Genomic DNA, 20,039 nt, shown 5'->3' on the forward strand with positions numbered 1-20,039 from the left:
GAATATTGTTATACTGGAAGCATGTTCAAAATTAGTTTGGGAGCATAGGATATCCTTGAATCTGGCTTGGGGAGTAAGAAAAACCTTGCAAATGAGGTAGTATTTAGCTAAGACTTGAAGCATAAAATGTTTCAAGCTGTGAAGACCAAGAAAGAGTATGCCATTAGGAGAGAATAGAAACTGCAAATTCAGGAAGCAACAGGAAGTTATTTCCTGTTATTTCCTGTTGCTTCCTGTGGCAGGGCCACAGTTGGATTTCTGGAACAGAAAGAATCCACAGAAAGTAGAAGCAGGAGATGGGAGGAGACGAAGGAGGACAGTAAGCTGGAGCTAGGTCATGAAAGGCTTTGATTTCCAAACAAGGAGGGCATGTCTTAGAGGAAATGGAGCACCTATGAAGTCTGCTAGGCTGCAGAGGGTCTGGAGCTAATAGATTAGCCTTTTTAGAAGCCTACTGGTAGCAGCATGGAGGGCTGATTGCAGGAGTAGGGATGTAAGACCAAAGCAAGGAGAGCCACAGAGATGTCACTATGAGTCTAGGAACAGGCTGGCATGGGCCTGCTGTGGCTGTGAACAACAGTAGTTATGAGGTATAGATGATGGAGTGCAGACAAGTTCAGGAGGTCGAACTGGATCTGGAACAAAACAATAACTCCCAGGCTTAAGAGTAAGTAGACTGTGCTCCTAGGATTCATGTGCTGTGGAGTAGCAGCACTGCTTCAGCCATGACTCCACTGTGTGCAGAGGTCTCTGAAGTCCTAGAGTCCGGGGCCAGCGGACTTCTCCTAACCTTCATTTCCTCACCCAGGTATGAGTGCCTCCACCCCGTCCTAACACATTCTCCCTCCCCATACTACCATGTTTCCCTTCCTTGTCCTGGACTCCATGTGACAGATGACAAGGTCAGCCTAGCTGCTGGACAACTCTGACTTCATAACCTGATTTTAACAACTTGGCTCTTACCGTTTCCCTCCCTCTGATGATCACTTTCTATCTGCAAAAGTGTTGACAAAAACAGTCAAACTCTGTAAAATATTTGAGGAGATTTATTTATTCTGAGCCAAATATGAGTGACCAATGGCCTGTGACAAGCTCTCAGGAGATCCAGAGAATATGTGCCCAGGGTAGTCAGGGCACAGCCTAGTTTTATACATTTTAGGGAGACATGAGACATCAATCAAATACATGTAAAATGTACATTTGTTTGGCCTGGGAAGGTTGGACAACTCAAAGTGGGGGCCTGGGGCTCCAGATTATAGACAGATTGAAAATTTTTCTGATTGGCAATTGGTTGAAAGAGTTATTATCATAGAAATGTCTGTCTGGGTTACAATAAGGGGTTGTGGAGACAAAAGTTTTATCATGTGGATGAAGCCTCCAGGTAGCAGGCTTCAGAGAGAATAGATTGTAAATGTTTCTTATCATACTTAAGGTCTGTGTTGATGTTAAATTCTGGTCATCTTTTCCTGAGTTCCAAAAGGGAGGAGGGTATAATGAGGCATGTTCAACCCTCCTTTCCTGTCATGGCCTGAACCAATTTTTCAGGTTAGTTTTGGAATGCCCTGGCTGAGAGGAGGGGTACATTCAGATGGTTGGGGCGGCGGGGGTGGGGCTTAGAATTTTATTTTTGATTTATAAAAGGAATTAGATCCCTAGTCTGTCCTTCCCAGCTGAGTCCTGCTTTTGATCCTCTGCCTTGTAACTGACCAACCGAAAGCTTCCAAAACCCAATGCCATGACCCTGAACCCCAAACTCCTACTTACACGGCCACCATCTCCTGCCAGATCTCTGGCTGCATCCTTGCTGTGGCCAGCAGCTGTGATTTCCCAGAATTGTCCCTTCATCATAAGGCCTCTTTTTGACTCCTGAATTCTGTCTATTTTCATGTCCTGAATATGACATCATTACTCTAGAGCTGTGCTACATATTTCAAACTGGGCATCTAATAAGAGTTAGAAAAAGTCTTTTCATTTTTCTTTTCCTTTTGAGAAAATAAGAAAAAACAGACTAGTCCACAAGGTGGCAGAAGTGTGCTAGAAAAAAACTGTTATGGTGCAAAATCTCAGAATCCCTCAAATTGTAGAAATGTAATGCTGGAAAGGCCTGAAAGATCATCTAGAGTAGATCACCTCAACTGTGCATGAGAAAATGGAGGAGTAGAATGTTCAAATACTTTTTAAGACTGGTTGTCAGTGACAGCCAGCAGTGTAACCAAGAGCTCCTGAATCTTGGTTTAATGTTTTACTCACATTTACTCACATTAGCTTAATGTTTTACTCACATCGGTTTAATGTTTTACTCACATCGATCATATTATCTAAATGTAAAATAAAGTTTGTAAAAGTAGACAAATACATTTTTTAACAGTGTATAAGGGTAAAGAAGTAGGGGTGTAAAAGAAAAAGTTGAACTTTTCTATAAAGAATGCCCCTTTACACATTTAATCATATTATTGAAGCTAATATACTTATTAAGTATAGTTAGTGCAATGTGGGATCCTGGAACAGAAATAGGACACAAGAGGAAAAACTGGTGAAATCACAATAGTGTGCAGTTTAGTCAGTGGTATTGTATCAATGTTAACTTCGTATTTTTGACTAATGTACCATAGCTATGTAAGATGTCAATATTAAAGGAAGTTGGGTGAAGGGTACAGTGTATATGGGAACTCTCTGTATCCTTTTCAACTCTTCTTTAAAATTATACAAAAATTTAAAAAGCCTATTAAAAATATACCAATGAAAGTATTGAGGTGGGAGACTGAGAGAGAAAAGGTGGGTGCAAGACGTTTCATTGTGCACCTTTTAAATTTTATTTATTTATTTATTTTATTGAGAGAGAGTTTTACTCTTTCACCCAGGCTGGAGTGAAGTGGCGCGATCTCGGCTCACTGCAACCTCCACCCCCCCAGGTTCAAACGATTTTCCTGCCTCAGCCTCCCAAGTAGCTGGGATTATAGGCACCCACCACCACGCCTGGCTAATTTTTGTACTTTTAGTACAGACGGGGTTTCACCATGTTGCCCAGGCTGGTCTCGAACTCCTGACCTCAGGTGATCCACCCACCTCGGCCTCCTAAAGTGCTAGGATTATAGGCGTGAGCCACCACATCCGGCCAGTCCACCTTTTTAGATAATTTTAATTTTTGAACTATGTGAATATATTACATATTAAAAGTAATCAAATCATATCAAATTTAAAGTACTTAAAAATAAATAAGCAAGTGATAAAATCAGGTACAAAGTTCATTTGATCATTGCTGGCAGTGATGATTTCCATTTACCTCTACTTTTTAAGAAGTAACACAACTCATAAAGGAGAAATCAAAAAACAAATAAATGAAAAATACACACACATGCACACACAGACAGAGAGAGAGAGACAGAGAGAGAGAAAGAAAGAAAAAGAGAAAGAGAGAGAGAGCAGTGCACCCAGCTGTTTAAATTCAAAGTAGCAAGAAAGCCAGATGATTGCCTAGTTGTGGAAGAAAGACATGATGGCTTACCTCCTCTGTATAAATGTAGACCCTAAAACATACAAAGCAAATGGAGCCTGCATACTTTCATTCATTCATTTCACAAATACTTACCAGGCCCCTACTCGTTTTTCAAGGTGCTGGGGATGTAGTCATAAATATAAATAAAGTAGCCTTCATAACTAAGACTTCAATAAATGTTCCCTGGGGAGTCAGATTTACCCATTGTCAACCTATTTTAATGCTTGTTCTTAAAATAGTGTATCATTGGGATAGGCAACCTCTAAGATAGCACCCAGTAATCTTGGAATCTAGGCATTGCCTCCCATGTATAATCCCTGCCCCTTGAGTGTGGGCTGGACTTGTTGACTCACACCTAATGAGTAGAATATGGCAGAAGTGGCAGAATGTCACTTCGGAGATGAGGTTATAAAACAACTGTGACTTCCTTCTTAGGTACCTCTTGCACTCTCTCTGGGAGAAGCCAGCTGCCATCTTATGACACAGCCCTGTGGAGAGGCTGATGTGGCAAGGAATTGAGGTTTCCCAACAACCACGTGAGTGAGTTTGAAAGTAGATCCTGCCCCCCTTGAGCCATGAGATGACTGCAGCCCTGGCTGACACGTGGCAGCCTGTGAGAGACCCAGAGCCAGAATCACCTAGCTAAGCTGCTCCCTGGCCCACAGAAACCATGAAAATCCAAGTATCTGTTGTTTTCAGCCATTATGCTTTGAGGTCATTTTTTAGGCAGCAATAGCTGACTAACTTAACTTCAGGACTGCTGGTGCTAATGCATGCTGGAAGAGCATGAGGTGAGTTAGTGCAACAAACATTTGAGAGCATTCTCTATCATTCCTCATAGGGAAACTTCTTATGAGGTAAAGGAAGGCCCAGAGGAAAAGGAGGGAACTGGGCCGAAAATGAAGGAGCTCTCCAGGAAAGGAGAGGCAGGAGGAGGACAGGCAGTGAGGTATGAGAGGACATACATGCCTCGAATGGCAATGGTGGGACCTGGATAGGGTGAGCCACACCTCTGCTACAGCCAAAGCTAATAAAGAATGATGTGTAATTATAGCATAAGCATGAAGGATCAAGTCTTCAGTTCACTTACTTGTGCAATTAAAGTTTTAAGGGCCAGTAAGCGCCCCTGAGCTGCAGCTTCATGTAGTGGGGATCGATCAGCCCAGCAATCTGAAACACAAATCAAGCTCAAAGTCAAGGCCTGGAGACTTCTTCCTGCAACTTGTCCATGCTGCCCACCCACTGTGAGAGGAGATTTGGGGGAAGAGGGGGGAAGAGGGGGGAAGAGGAGGGAAGAGGAGGGAAGAGGAGGGAAGCAGGTATCACACATCAGGCTCTCTCGTCAGCCACTTTCAGGGAGACAAGCTACTGAATGTAAAGTCCTTTACGGTTTGGTGGTTTGTGCCAAGAGAAGGAACAGTCAATCTCTCTGGCTTTTGGGAGGCAATTTTAATAAGCAATAGATTTAGTTCAAAAATATAGTGCCCAGTGCTTGAATCCGATAGCTCTATATAAGACAAAATGAAGGGCCAAGAAAGTCAATGAGCTTCCACATTTTTATCCTTCCCCCGCCTTCCACCTTCATCCACACCCCAAAGACTCAACAGCCTGTGTATTATGAAGGAGACTCTAAGGCAGGGGTTTCCAATATTTTGGTTTCCCTGGGCCGCATTGGAAGAATTGTCTTGGGCCACACATGAAATATACTAATACTAACAATATCTGATGAGCTAAAAAAAATCACAAAAAAATCTTGTAAGTTTTACGAAAATTTATGAATTTGTGTTGGGCCACATTCACAGCCATCCTGGGCCGCGAGTTGGACAAGCTTGCTCTGAGGGATCAGTGAAAATGGTTTTTTCCCCAAATTCCCTAGGTAATTTTATCTGCTTCATTTGATAATGAAGACATATCTATTATAATGTAGAATGTCATTTTTCAGACAATTTAATCTCCCAAAAGTTTTTCCCTAAAAGCTTTGTTGTGGGCAGCTTAGTGTGATGACTGAGCATGGGCCAGTGGAGCCAGACTGCTAGGGTTCAAGTCCTACCTTGATCACTTTCTCTGCCAAATTCAGCAAGTTACCAAAATTACTTGAACCCTAGTTTCCTTACTGGTAAAATGGAAATATAATAATCTGATATTTGTCCAAGTGCATTGGTCTTTAAGTAGGCCAGTCAAATACAACCATGATGTTAGGTGCTCCAGACATTGTATGATTAGTAAGTAGGCACAGTAGAGCAGTGCCATAAGGAACAGCCTTAGAGCTGCCTTCCAGACATATTTTTCTTATAATTGCTTATCTGCAAACAAGACTAACTAGTTTAAATGAGGATTTGAGAAGTAACCCCCCCCATTAAACCTGCCAAAGGGCAATCAATTATTTTGGAAGAAAACCTACTCCAGTTTGCAAAATGTAGGACTTTTTCACATTATGGTTGTGCTTTTCATGCACTGAATAGAATGTAATATAATTTGGATTTAACACAAAGTCTCCTCAACCTCTTGTGGGTGATCCTGATGGTGTTAAAAACTCAGGTTTCCATACCTATAAACTTGGTGAAACGAAAATCCCAGCAAAAATGGAATTGTGTGAATTTGAAATAACTGAAGGCCTTAAGGAAAGAAAGAATTTTTCCAGTGGATGAGAATCAGGGTTAGAAACATTTCAATAAGCCCTCTTCCTACACTGAAACTCAATGTATGAACTTCTCTCACCCTTTAGGTTCTGAAAATGGGGAAAACTTGAATGCACTTTACAGGGTTGGATTGATATTGGAGCAATTAGCATGAAAATGTGATTTTCAATATATCTAGATATAAAAGTAAATTTAAATGTAAAACATAGATGTGCGTATATACATATTTTTTTAGCATGGTGCACTGAGAAAACCTGAACCAGGACTCCTTAGAGAAATGTTGATCCCAGGTCTGGGCCAGGTAAAATATAAGATGGGCCTTAAACATCTTCCAAGAAAGTAAGAAAGTGCTGGCCAGGCTCACGCCTGTAATCCCAGCACTTTGGGAAGCTGAGGCAGGTGGATCACGAGGTTAGGAGTTCGAGACCAGCCTGGCCAACATGGTGAAACCCTGTCTCTGATAAAAATACAAAAATTAGCCGGGTGTGGTGGCACACGCCTGTAGTGCCAGCTACTCAGGAGGCTGAGGCAGAAGAATCGCTTGAACCCGGGAGGCAGAGGTTGCAGTGAGCCAAGATTATGCCACTGTACTCTAGCCTGGGTGACAAAAAGACACAGATGCTGGCTTGATGGGGCTTCCACCGGCCAAATATGGGACAACCTGATTATCAAAATAAACAATGAGATAAGAGATTATATCCTATCAAATAAAATGGTAATCTAGAAGTCCTCACTGATATAAATGAATATATAAAGACAGAGAAGAGAAAGTGCTTTCTTATAATAAAATCCCAACTTAGAAATTGAAGAAATAATAGAATCAGCTTCAACTCATCTCCCTGCAAAATAATGACTAATTAAAAAAGGAACACGGGTAATTTTATAGAACAGAATTGTAGACATCACTTTGCCCAAGTGATCAAAGTTAACATCAGCAAAGTTAACACCAGTGATGGAACAGATTGTCATCTGATGGAATGCGATGAGTAACATCATGTCCCATAAGAAGAAACATAATGAGGAGGAACACACCACCGCTTCTGTGGTATTTCTGCCCAAAATGCATAACCAAAATCTAATAAGGAGGAAACTGTGCACCAACCCAAACTGAGGGGACATTTTACAAAATAATTGGAGAGACTGAGGAACAGTTCCAGATTGAAAGGGATGACGAAATGCGCTATCTAAAGGCAAGACACCTGATCCTTTTGCTATATTAGGACAGTTGGCTAAGCATGAATGGAGTCTCTGGGTGAAGAGAAGCGGAATTTTTTGTACTGTTCTTGTAACTTTTCTGTCGGTTGAAATTATTTCCAAACATTTTAACAAGAGAAAAAAAGATTAGATAGATAGATAGAATCACTGGTGATCCCATACTCCTGATATGAATGTGTATTGCTTTTTATAATAACAAAGAAAAACAGATAAAAAAATTTCCAAAGAAAATAATTATATGCAATAGACATCATCAATTTCATGTTTTTTGACTTTTAAGTTCAGGGGTACATGTGCAGGATGTGCAGGTTTGTTCCATAGGTAAACTTGTGCCATGGGGGTTTGTTTTACAGAGTATTTCATCACCCAGGTATTAAGCCTAGTATCCTTTAGTTATTTTTCCTGATTGTCTCCCTCCTCCTACCCTCTACCCTCCGATAGGCCCCAGTGTATGTTGTTCCCCTCTACGTGTCCATGTGTTCTCATCATTTAGCTCCACTTATAAGTGAGAACATGTGGCATTTGGTTTTCTGTTCCTGTTAGTTTTCTAAGGATAGTGGCCTCCAGCTCCATCCATGTCTCTGCAAAGGACATGATCTCATTCTTTTTTATGACTAGATAGTATTGCATAATGTATATGTACCACATTTTCTTTATCCAGTCTGTCATTGGTGGGCATTTGGGTTGAGTCCATGTCTTTGTTATTGTGAATAGTGCTGTAATGAACATATGCATGCATGTGTCTTTATAACAGAACAATTCATATGCCTTTAGGTATATACCCAGTAATGGGATTGCTGAGTCGAATGGTATTTCAAAAACAGATAAAAATTTTTAACATGAGCATATATTGCATTTGTATTTACCCTTGTCTTTAGTTGGTTGAAAGTTGACAAGCAGAATATTTTAAAATCTCTTTGAGGCCGGGCGCAGTGGCTCACGCTGTAATCCCAGCACTTTGGGAGGCTGAGGCAGGTGGATCACCTGAGGTCAGGAGTTTGAAACCAGCCTGGCCAACACGAAACCCCGTCTCTACTAAAAATACAAAAATTAGCCCGGCATGGTGGTAGGCGCCTGTAATCCCAGCTACTTGGGAGACTGAGGCAGGAGAATCACTTGAACCTGGGAGGTGGAGGTTGCAGTGAGCCAAGATCACGCCATTGCACTCCAGCTTGGGTGACACAGTGATACTCCGTCTCAAAAAACAACAACAACAACTCTTTGGATATTTATAATTTGCATAAACTGGAAATGAGACAATGTATGCATATAATGACCAATTAGTGAGGCTTTTCCTCTAATACATCTGCATCTCATTCAATATGAAATGTACTTCAGACATGTTACGCTCTTGCCTAATTGCTCTTGGAAGTGAACGCGTGCACTGGGGCTGGTGGGACAGTCTTTACCCATGGCTGCCAGCTCGGCACCCTGACCAATGGAAGAGGCAAACCCATAACCTTGGCTTTGTCATTTCATTGTTCTGACAATAACCAGTCAACCTGAGTCACTTGAAGGTACTGTAAGTATTCCATTTAGAAATAAAAACAAGATTTATGTGGCAACTTGCAATTAAAAGAGTTAACTTAGGTTATCAACATGAACGTTTTCATTATTTCTAAAACTTGTCTCCAAGTGGGCTGTGGTGATCCTCAATTTCTAGTAACTTTCCGTTACTTATCAGTCCCATTAGACTCAACTTATATACACAACATGGATAAATCTCACAAACCTAATGTTGAGTGAAAGAAGCCAGACACAAAAGAACATGTACCGTGTGATTTGGTTTCTATAAAGCAGCAGTCCCCAACCTTTTTGCTACCAAGGACTGGTGTCGTGGAAGACAATTTTTCCACAGATGAGGGTGGGCAGGGGATGGTTTCAGGATGACACTGTTCCACCTCAGATCATCAGGCATTAGATTCTCATAAAGAGAGTGTAATCTAGGTCCCTCACATGTGCAGTTCACAATAGGGCTCACACTCCTATGAGAATCTAATGCCACCACTGATCTGACAGAAGGCGGAGCTCAAGCGGTAATGTCCCTCACCTGCCGCTCACCTCCTGCTGTATGGCCCAGTTCCTAACAGGCCATGGACTGGTACTGGTCTGTGGCCTGGGGGTTGGAGACCCCTGCTATAAAGTACACAAGGAAGGGAAACTTGCCTTGAGTGTTAGGAGTCAAAAGCACCCGGAGGAGGGGTGAGGACTGTTTGCAAGAGGGCATGGTGGGGGCCATGCTGATAATATGCAATTTCTTGCTCTTAGGTGCTGGTTCCTGATTGTGTTCACTTTGTGAAAATTTATGCAGTTGTTCACTTAGGATTTGTGCATGTCTCTGTATTTACATCATACTTTCATGAAGAGTTTCTAAAGTAACACAGACTAGCCCTCTTTCTAACTGTAATCTCCGATCCTCTTCACAGCTCCTAGCCTTTTTCCACTCACAGGGCAGGGTATGGCCTTCTCCAGCCCCCCCAGCAGCTGGAGACAGAAGGGCAGCATGTTCTTCACATGCTTCCCACCTCCTTCTTCTAGGGTCCAACTCTCTAGTGCCTTGGGAGTGGGGAGAAACAAGAGGGACAGGAAAGGGAAATGAGATGGGAAGTGTTAACTGGAAGAGGAGGCTGGTCCTGCTTGATCAGTCTCAACTTCAGGCCTCACTCCAGGTCTGTGGCATGCCCTTCACACTGGGGCTTACACCCATGCACCTTTTCTATCCATTGGCATTTGGCCACCTCTTCTAGTGTCTGTCATCACTGCAGCATCCTCTGATGTCCCCAACTCCGATCCTGTGCCTCTGAGATCAAGGTAACAAGCCTGTGGTGCCATCTTTCATTCCACCAAGAAAGAGGGAATGGTGGTTGTTCTGAGCTTCTCCCTCACCACACTGCTGCTTTCCAATTCTCTTCCTCATATTCATGTGGCATGGGGCGTTCAGCAAGTTGTCTCTCTAAGCAGATTTCCAACTTGAGAGTGAAATACTAGGCTCCCCTCCTTTTGAATGCCCCTTATCTAAACTTGTATTGCTCCTAGAGTACCCATCCCATAGTTTCCAGTGAAGGGGGAAGAGCCTTGCTTTTATGAATGGTAACACCCCAAAATGCATGACAACCACTGCTCCACATGAAGCTGTCTCATGGCTAGGAAGTATCAGAAATGGGACTGAAACCCTAGTTATGGGGACTTTAGAACACACCTTGTTCTGGTTTTAAGAACTATTGGTTTTTAATTTCTCCTTATTCTCGTGGTACATTGACTTGTCTTGGGTTGCTCTGACATCCACCTCCTCTCTATAAATCAGGGGTCCCTAACCCCTGGGCCTTTCCGTGGCCTGTTAGGAACCGGGCTGCACAGCAGGAGGTGAGCAGCAAGTGAGCAAGTGAAGCTTCTTTTTTTTTTTTTTTTTGAGATGGAGTCTTGCTCTGTCCCCCAGGCTGGAGTGCAGTGGTGCAATCTTGGCTTACTGCGACCTCTGCCTCCCAGGTTCAAGCGATTCTCCGGCCTCAGCCTCCCAAGTAGCTGGGACTACAGACACACACCACCACTCCCAGCTAATTTTTGTATTTTTAGTAGAGACGGGATTTCGCCATGTTGCCCAGGCTGGTCTTGAACTCCTGACCTCAAGTGATCCACTTGCCTCGGCCTCCCAAAATGCTGGCATTACAGGCGTGAGCCACTGTACCCGGATGCTTCTTCTGTATTTACAGCCACTCCTGATTGCTTGCATTACCTCCTGAGCTCTGCCTCCTGTCAGATCATCAGCGGTACTAGATTCTTATAAGAGTGTGAACTGCACATACAAGGGATCTAGGTTGTATGCTCCTTATGAGTCTAATATGATCTGTCGCTGTCTCCCATCACCCCTAGATGGGACCATCTAGTTGCAGGAAAACAAGCTCAGGGCTCCCACAGATTCTACATTATGGTGAGTTGTATAATTATTTAATTATATATTACAATGTAATAATAATACGAATAAAGTGCACAATAAATGTAATGCACAAGAATCATCCCAAAACCATCCCCCCACACCCAGGTCCATGGAAAAATTGTCTTCCATGAAACCGGTCCCTGGTGCCAAAAAGGTTGGGGACCACTGCTATAAATGGTGTGAAATAAATCAATTGTACCGCCCTAAAAGTAGAAATCCAGGGCAGGGCGCAGTGGCTCACGCCTGTAATCCCAGCACTTTGGGAGGCTGAGGTGGGTGGATCACGAGGTCAGGAGATCGAGACCATCCTGGCTAACATGGTGAAACCCCGTGTCTACTAAAAATACAAAAAATTAGCCAGGCGTGGTGGCGGGCGCCTGTAGTCCCAGCTACTTGGGAGGCTGAGGCAGGAGAATGGCGTGAACCCGGGAGACAGAGCTTGCAGTGAGCCGAGATCGCGCCACTGCACTCCAGCCTGGGCAACAGAGCGAGACTCCAACTCAAAAAAAAAAGTAGAAATCCTTTTCGTTTCCCAACTGGAAACAAAGTAACTCTCAAGAAAGTAGCCTTTCTAGTTCCATTATTTCTCAGAACTTGCTTCAAAGGACCTTCAAGGGTTTTCACACAGAACCCTTTTCCAGAAACTGCCACAGTGGGGTCTCCTGCTTTTCTATCCTTGTTCCCAACAGAGTCTCTCACTCTTACCATTCTCATTTTGCAAATTGGAGATAATTGTGAGAAATTGAGGATAAAAGTTACTTGGCAGCTTGGGAGTTTTTCCATTCCCTTCAGGAGTATGCAACTGAGCTCTCCAAATAAATGAATGCTTAAGTAGGACTCAATCATTCTCTTCTAAGGCAATCTATTTTTAGTTTTTTGGCAGACTGCCCATGTCACAGGGCTGCAAACACATTATGAAGATAGTTTACTCTACAAATATGTTTGCTTATTCCTGATGAGGTGTACGGAAAATGTTCAAGTACTTTTTAATTTCCCCCTTTGAATTTTTCTCAGAATGTGATTTGTATCACAGACTGTTTGAATGACAACTTCACAACAACTTCTAAAACCATATATATTTCAATAACATTGGTTCAGATGGAGTACAGTTGTCTAAGTGCCAACCATTTGAGATAAAAAACGATTAAACTGTTTTTGTAATTTTTACTCTAATTTCAACAAATATTTCAGATTACTGTTTTTTTATTTAAAAAGATGACCCAATGGCTGGGCACGGCGGCTCATGCCTGTAATCCCAGCACTTTGGGAGGCCGAGGCAGGTGGATCACCTAAGGTCAGGAGTTCGAGACCAGCCTGGCCAACATGGTGAAACCCTGTCTCTACTAAAAATACAAAAATTAGCCAGTGTGGTGGCAGGCGCCTGTACTCCCAGCTAGTCAGGAGGCTGAGGCAGGAGAATCACTTGAACCCAGGAGGCAGAGGTTGCAGTGAGCCGAGATCACATCACTGCACTCCAGCTTGGGCAATAAGAGCAAAACTCCATCTCAAAAAATAAAAAATAAAATCATACGAAACAACATCTTCTGTAGCATTTATTAAGGAAAAGAAAATTCATAAGGAATTTAAATTTTGAACCAAAATACAGGCAAGAGCCTAGCAGAATTAATGGTATTTTATGTGAAACAAAGGTAACTGGGAAAATAGAATATATTTCCTGAGATATCTAAAATATTGTAATAAAACTGAGTTAAAATAAATATTCTCCAGAATGTCCAGTCCTAGAGAGGAGATGAGACACAGTGAGCTGTGTTAGACACAATTAACTATGTTGCAGTGTATTAGAAAGAAGGCTTCTTTGAACTCTTAAGGGCGGGAGAGCTGAGCTAAAGGAGACTGGTGGAAGGCAGAGCCTCTGCCAAGGACTGGTTGTCCCAACCTAGGAAAAGCCAGCAGGCACCTGATATGCAACTTTGAGGATGGTTAGGCCAATGTTTGTGGAGACAACCAGCAAAACTAAATAAGAGCAGAAGGCTAGGTCGAGGTTTGGGCAAGAATGAAACAAAGGCGATCCTATTGGAATGGAAAAGACAGGAAAAAGGATTCAGAATGCTGAGTTAGGCAGAGGCATAGCTGTCAAATCATGATCAGTCCATCAACAAGTGATTTTAAGCATAAAACGTAGAATAGGACTGATTTTTTAGACACAGCTTAAAATAGCCTTTTTTTTTTTTTTTTGAAAGAGGGCACTACAGTTCTACAACGTCTTATCTGCACTTGTAAAGTTCCTCCAATTCTGAAAACCAAGCTTTACCCCAACTTTGATGCAAACTTGTTTAGCAGCAAAGCATGGCCAGGACTCAGGTTAAGCAATTTATTATTTTTCTTTATATTTCCACCAGGTGTGAATACTTATATGTTGACTATAGAAAGATCAAAATGTTTGATTGTGGGAGGCAGCTCCAGGCCCCACCAGAAGTGCTGTGTAATAGACAGTATGCACATTGTATGATCTTTCTAACATTCAGAAGCTATTGAATTCTGAAACATGGCTGGCTGAAGGGTTATGAAGAACAGATGATCAATCTGTATCTACACTATATTTTCTTTCTTGATGACCAAGTCACAGTACTAAACATAGCTTAATACAAATTAGCAAAGCTTGAAAAATCATACAACACATCTCTCCTGAGAAAGCGCCTGCAGAAATATCTATGGACTGAAGGTGGGATCCAGTGATCCATCTGGTGCTCTAGGCATAACACCAAAGGCCAAGGACAATGTATTAAACTTTAAAAAAGAAAAAACTATATACATATAATAGACAAAATAAACAAAGAAGCTTAAAAACCAAAACTAATAACAGTCAACCATGGCTTAATTCAACATGATGAGCGAACAGCAAATGTAATAGTTTAAGCTGCAAAGACATATAAAATAATGTATTCCAGACTATGAAATCCACCCCCACCTGCCCACTGCACAAAACAAACAAACAAACAAAAAAAACTTTCCAAAAGGTTTTACAGCACAAAGAATGATATTTAATGAGGCATGTGGTGTTAAATGCAGCTTCCAAAAAAAAAAAAAAAAAAAAAAGAGTGCTCTGGACCTATGAAAGTCTAACCTGTGTGCTGGCTACGTTTTTCCTGCCCTTCCTTGCTTTTGACATTGCTGACAATAGTTTACAGGAATAGCATATGCTAGCAGACTCAAGAAACTTAACCTTGGGCTGGGACTTTTGTAAGTCAATTAGCTAATTTACTGATTAAATGTCATATATTTTCCCAACAAACATTTGTCTGACCAGTGCAAAAGTGACCAAAAGCAAAGGTGATTTCTGGTTTGAGTTTGATTTCTGGTTTGAGTTTAACACTTTCACAAAATTTTATTCTTGATTTTTAATACGCCTAACTTTAAATATATTGTTATGGGATAATTTAGGAATTAGAGAGACTGAGGGATTGAGGAGGATTTATTGTTTAGGTGTATTGGCCTAGTTGCATTAATATTTAAAGGACTGGGTTTTGAATAAAGAGTTGTTATTTTTTAAGTATTTTGTGGGGCAGGGGAAGATTTGTAATAATATAGTATCTGACTGTTAACAGTGGTATCAAAAGAAAAAACACAGAACCATGTGAAAAATACTGGTCCGGGCATGTTACTGCCTACATTCTTATAGAAAGACTTATTTAGTGGCTGGGCACAGGGGCTCACACTTATAATCCCAGCACTTTGGGAGGGCAAGGTGGGCGGATCACTCAAGGTCAGGAGTTCGAGACCAGCCTGGCCAACATACCGAAACCCCATCTCTACTAAAAATACAAAAATTAGCCGGGCATGGTGGCGTGCGCCTATAATCCCAGCTACTCAGGAGGCTGAGGCACGAGAATTGTTTGAACCCCAGAGGAGGAGGTTGCACTGAGCCAAGATCATGCCACTAAACTCCAGCCTGGGTGACAGAGCAAGAATCCATCTCAAAACAAACAAAAAAACAGAAAGGCTTATTTACCAAATCTTGATAAACTTGGGGGTGGAGGGATTCGTGTATATGTATACACACACACACACACACATACACATATATATGAAAGAAATAAAACTGGGAAATTAACATGCACCATTCCCTGCCTCTTTAACAATAATTGAAAAATGTTTTTGACCTTAGAATACTATGCTACTTGCAAATTAAACTATTTTAAGAGATTGAACAAGTAAAGATATTTGCACTACAGAATAAATGAACTGTATTTAAGAGATTTGTATTCCAGCTCCAGATTAAATGCAAACCATGCTTACATGGGTTTTGACTATAAGGAGGTTTTATACCTTTTTTAAGAGTGCACTTGAGGCCGGGCGCGGTGGCTCACGCCTGTAATCTCAGCACTTTGCAAGGCCGAGGCGGGCGGATCACGAGGTCAGGAGTTCAAGACCAGCCTGGCCAACATGGTGAAACCCTGTCTCTACTAAAAATACAAAAAAATTAGCTGGGCATGGTGGCGTGTGCCTGTAATCCCAGCTACTCAGGAGGCTAAGACAGGAGAATTGCTTGAACTGGGACCTGGGAGGCGGAGGTTGCAGTGAGCCGAGTTGGTGCCACTGCACTCCAGCCAGGGCTACAGAGCGAGACTCCATCTCAAAAAAAAAAAAAAAAAAAAAAAGAGTGCACTTAATTAAAGACCACAAAGACAGAAATAATGCGCAGGTGCAACAGGAGAAAACATTTTTAACATGTTCTTGCCAATATTAACTTTGTTGGACTTCATCTAATTTAGACCAGAAGAATGATTTATCTATGAGAACACCAAAACTATTACTGAAAATTTTAGAAAGCCCTTGCCCAAATTGACAAATTAAATTTGAAGATAACTTTTCAGATCATGCTTAACTTGAAACTTAACAGAAACATTACTTTTTTTTTTTTTTTTTTTGTAACTAGTCAAAGTAACATACCTCCCTGAAATGTGTGACAAATATAATCCCCAAAAGAAATCTCTTTCCATGGTCCGGACCTTCTGATACTTTCTGAAACTTCACAATTCTTCTCATTTTCCCCAGTTAATTGAAGCATTCTGATGCTTCGTCCTTGGAGGTCTTATTTCTTTAGATAAGACTGCTGTTGTCTAGTGTCTTCTGAGTTGTCTAGTGTATTGGAATCACATAAGACTATTTTGAAAGAGAATCCTGGATGCAAATTGAAATGGATACTAGATAAAGAATGATGTAATCCTGGAACCCCTGCAAACACTAAAAATACATGGGGAAATTCTGAACTCTGTTTATGAATAAATACTCCTCTATTAAGTGACAATCCCAGCAGTGACAGGGATATCTGACTCATTTACTTTTGTAGCATCTCACTACAATTAAAGTAAACCATTTCTTGAAAGAAATGGACACTATTCTCTACAAAGCATGAGAATTTAAAATGTTTTGCCCAAATCTTGGCATTTCATGTTAGAATAAACTTTGTTTGGAGTGGTTTGCACGCTACCATATAAAATGGGTTTAGTGAAGAGCTTTTCCTGACAGTGACGAGTGGTTAATCAATTCTAGTTGCAAATGACAGCAAAAAAAAATACACATAGCTTGCCACGTTTGCTGCTTTAATTATAATTTATTAGTCATTCTATTTCCTGAGAGAATTTAGTCTGGTTAGAATGCCCTTCATTGTTAAAGTTTGCTTTAAAATATTAAAGAAAATAATTATATACAAGTAATTACTTTGGCTAGTAGAAATGAAGTTTCTCAAAATACTCTTAGTAAGCCACTACCTATTTACTTCTTAAATAACAACTGCTACAAGATCTACGAACTTGCAAAAAATAAAGCTGAAAATCCTCCACAAATTGATGCAGCCAACAGCATTTGCTACTTTAAGTGACAATTTTTCAAACTACCCACTTAAAATCAAAGTATAAATATAATCTGCCTTCCAGAAATACTAGTCATATGAATTATCTAGGAGGGATTTTCTTTAAATATTAGGAACAAATTCATGTACTTTTACCTGAAATTCCACCATAGATCTCTTCTGCTATCCTAGCCGCTTCTTTTCTATTTCCTTTGACGATATAGAAATGGGTTAGGAGAGCCAAAAAAACTTTAATTAAAAGCTTAAAGAAAAAAAAGGTAGCAAACATTGTAATAAAAATATTTTTAAAGCCATAGAAAACAGGACCATCTTCCATTTTGGCTTATGCTCTGTATAGGGTCCTAGGACTGTAAAATTTCACTGAGTTATAATTGGTATCATATGACATCTATTTTAAACCTTCTAGCACTCAGTACTCCTGTTACCGAGAACTCAGTTTGTAGGTTCTAATCTAACTGATTTGGCGACTGCATGTGCTGACTCCACAGCAGTGTTAAATAAACTAAAGAAACTTCCTTCTAACCAGAAACATCCAATAGTTCTAGAACTACATAACTCAGTACTAACAAATAAGATTCATATCCAAACATTTTATACTCCTAAACCCCTATTTTTCCTATTTTATGTTAGAAAGCAGGGTTGGAAAGATAGAAACTTCTCGGCTTCCACAGAAACAAAGCAAGTTATTTGACATACAAAAAAAGTGCAAATATGCTGTATGTTCTAAGTGGGAAATACTACTCCCTGGAGCATTTCATTTTCTCTTAATTCTGAAGTTTATAGAGGATTAAATCCAAATCTAAAATATGACCAGTTAAAAAAGACCATTTACCTGGCCGGGCGCGGTGGTTCACGCCTTTAATCCCAGCACTTTGGGAGGCTGAAGCAGGCGGATCACCTGAGGTCAGGAGTTTGAGACCAGCCTGGCCAACATGGCGAAACCCCCGTCTCTACTAAAAGTACAAAAATTAGCTGGGTGTGGTGGCAGGTGCCTGTAATCCCAGCTACTCGGGAGGCTGAGGCAGGAGAATTGCTTGAACCTGGGAGGCGGAGGTTGCAGTGAGCCGAGATTGCGCCACTGCACTCCAGCCTGGGTGACAAGAGCAAGATTCTGTCTCAAAAAAAAAAAAAGACAATTTACCCCAAAGCTGTATGTATGTATGTATGTATGTATGTATGTATGCATGCATGTATGTATGTATTTAGTTTTAAGATGGAGTCTTACTCTGTTGCCCAGGCTGGAGTGCAGTGGTGCGATCGTGGCTCACTGCAACCTCTGCCTCCCGGGTTCAAGCGATTCTCCTGCCTCAGACTCCCGAGAAGCTGAGATTACAGGCATGCGTCACCACGCCTGGATAATTTTCATATTTTTAGTAGAGACGAGGTTTCGCCATGTTGGCCAGGCTGGTCTCGAACCCCTGACCTCAGGTGATCCGCCCACCTTGGCTTCCCAAAGTGCTAGGATTACAGGTGTGAGCCACTGCATCTGGCCAAGCCTGTATTTAATAAAAGGCCTATCTTGGATGCCTTTCCAAGTAAAAGTGTCACACTAGAAGCATCAGACTACTCGCCATGGTAGTTCCATCTGGGACAAGGTCCCATGGCAAGGTTCCCTCCTGATCATTCACTTGCATTTCAAGCATTGGTAAAGGTGGTGCCCATTTCTGAAAAATGTGGGCTATCCTTGATCATGGAAGAGTCATAGTGAAATGGACAAAAGAGATGTCCTAGGTTCTGGATGAAGTACCCAAATATTTCATGAATCAACCTTCTCTAGTTGGGCAATTTTCTCTTATCAGCTGGCCAACACAAGTGAAATGGGTTTATTTTTAGTTTTCCTCATCACTCTAGGTCTCTGCCTTCATTCTTGGCTATGTTAGATTTTGTAAATTTTTAAAATCAATTGAAAAGACAAGCCAAAATATAGTTATACAAGCGGCCTAATAAATCTTAACAAATGCTTTATGCAAAAATATGGGAATTTCTCCTAGCATGCAGGCAAATTAGAATGACTGCCTGGTTAAGAACTGTTTCACTACATTAAAAAGCTGACATGTAAGAATACAACCTTGAGTCACAACATACAGCTCATCGATTTCAGTGTATCAGAGCACTATAAAGACCTTGAGTCGTCTTAACTCTCAAGGAACAGATATTAACATAAGATTTACTTTACTGAGCTTATATTACCTGGTAGAATGCCAGTGTATGAAAATACATGAATACAACTCTTTTAGTCCTTTTCGTTTATCTTTGTTCAATTATACTCTAAGTAGGCAATCATTTAGTCATGTCAGACCAGTGATGTATATTGTTCTACAACATTATTCAACCTTGTTTTGGTCTTTTCATTTAAAACATGGCTGTCCTATGTTTTACACGCCAAAAAAGTTGGCCATGAGAAGCTCAGCTTTATTAAGGTTCAAATGGATGTCTATACTATTTCTGAGAGACCATCTTTTTTTTTTTTTTTTTGAGATGGAGTCTCGGCTCTGTCTCCCAGGCTGGAGTGCAGTGGCGCGATCTCGGCTCACTGCAAGCTCTGCCTCCCAGGTTCACACCATTCTCCTGCCTCAGCCTCCCAAGTAGCTGGGACTACAGGCGCCCGCCACCACGCCCAGCTAATTTTTTGTATTTTTAGTAGACTCGGGGTTTCACCGTGTTAGCCAGGATGGTCTCGATCTCCTGACCTCGTGATCCGCCCGCCTCAGCCTACCAAAGTGCTGGGATTACAGGCGTGAGCCACCATGCCCAGCAAGACCATCTTTACTATATTTGAACATTACATTTGTGATGGGCATAAAAGGCTACTGATATATAAGGACAGTTGATTCATGCTCTTTCACACATGAAATCATCAACAGCACCAAGGTTTCTCAGCCTCAGCACTATTGACATTTTGGGACAGATACATCTGTTGTG

At 41.3% G+C, this 20,039-nt stretch overlaps 1 protein-coding gene across 2 annotated transcripts in view; it reads right to left on the minus strand.

The window, feature by feature from the left end:
• ASB11 (ankyrin repeat and SOCS box containing 11) overlaps window positions 1–17,433 on the minus strand; it is a 32,515-nt gene extending 15,082 nt beyond the window's left edge. The window contains exons 1-2 of one of the 2 annotated variants that reach the window (XM_054472108.2): window positions 17,253–17,433; window positions 4,587–4,666 (exon numbers count right to left, since the gene is read on the minus strand). In XM_054472108.2, the coding sequence (XP_054328083.1) occupies window positions 4,587–4,666; window positions 17,253–17,433 (261 nt within the window). Of the gene's footprint in view, window positions 1–4,586; window positions 4,667–16,195; window positions 16,314–17,252 lie in introns of those variants that run through there. The other variant, XM_054472109.2, reaches the window with a different exon arrangement.
• Window positions 17,434–20,039: the final 2,606 nt, after the last annotated feature.

Source organism: Pongo pygmaeus, chromosome X (assembly GCF_028885625.2).
Source record: "Pongo pygmaeus isolate AG05252 chromosome X, NHGRI_mPonPyg2-v2.0_pri, whole genome shotgun sequence".
NCBI lineage: Eukaryota > Metazoa > Chordata > Mammalia > Primates > Hominidae > Pongo > Pongo pygmaeus.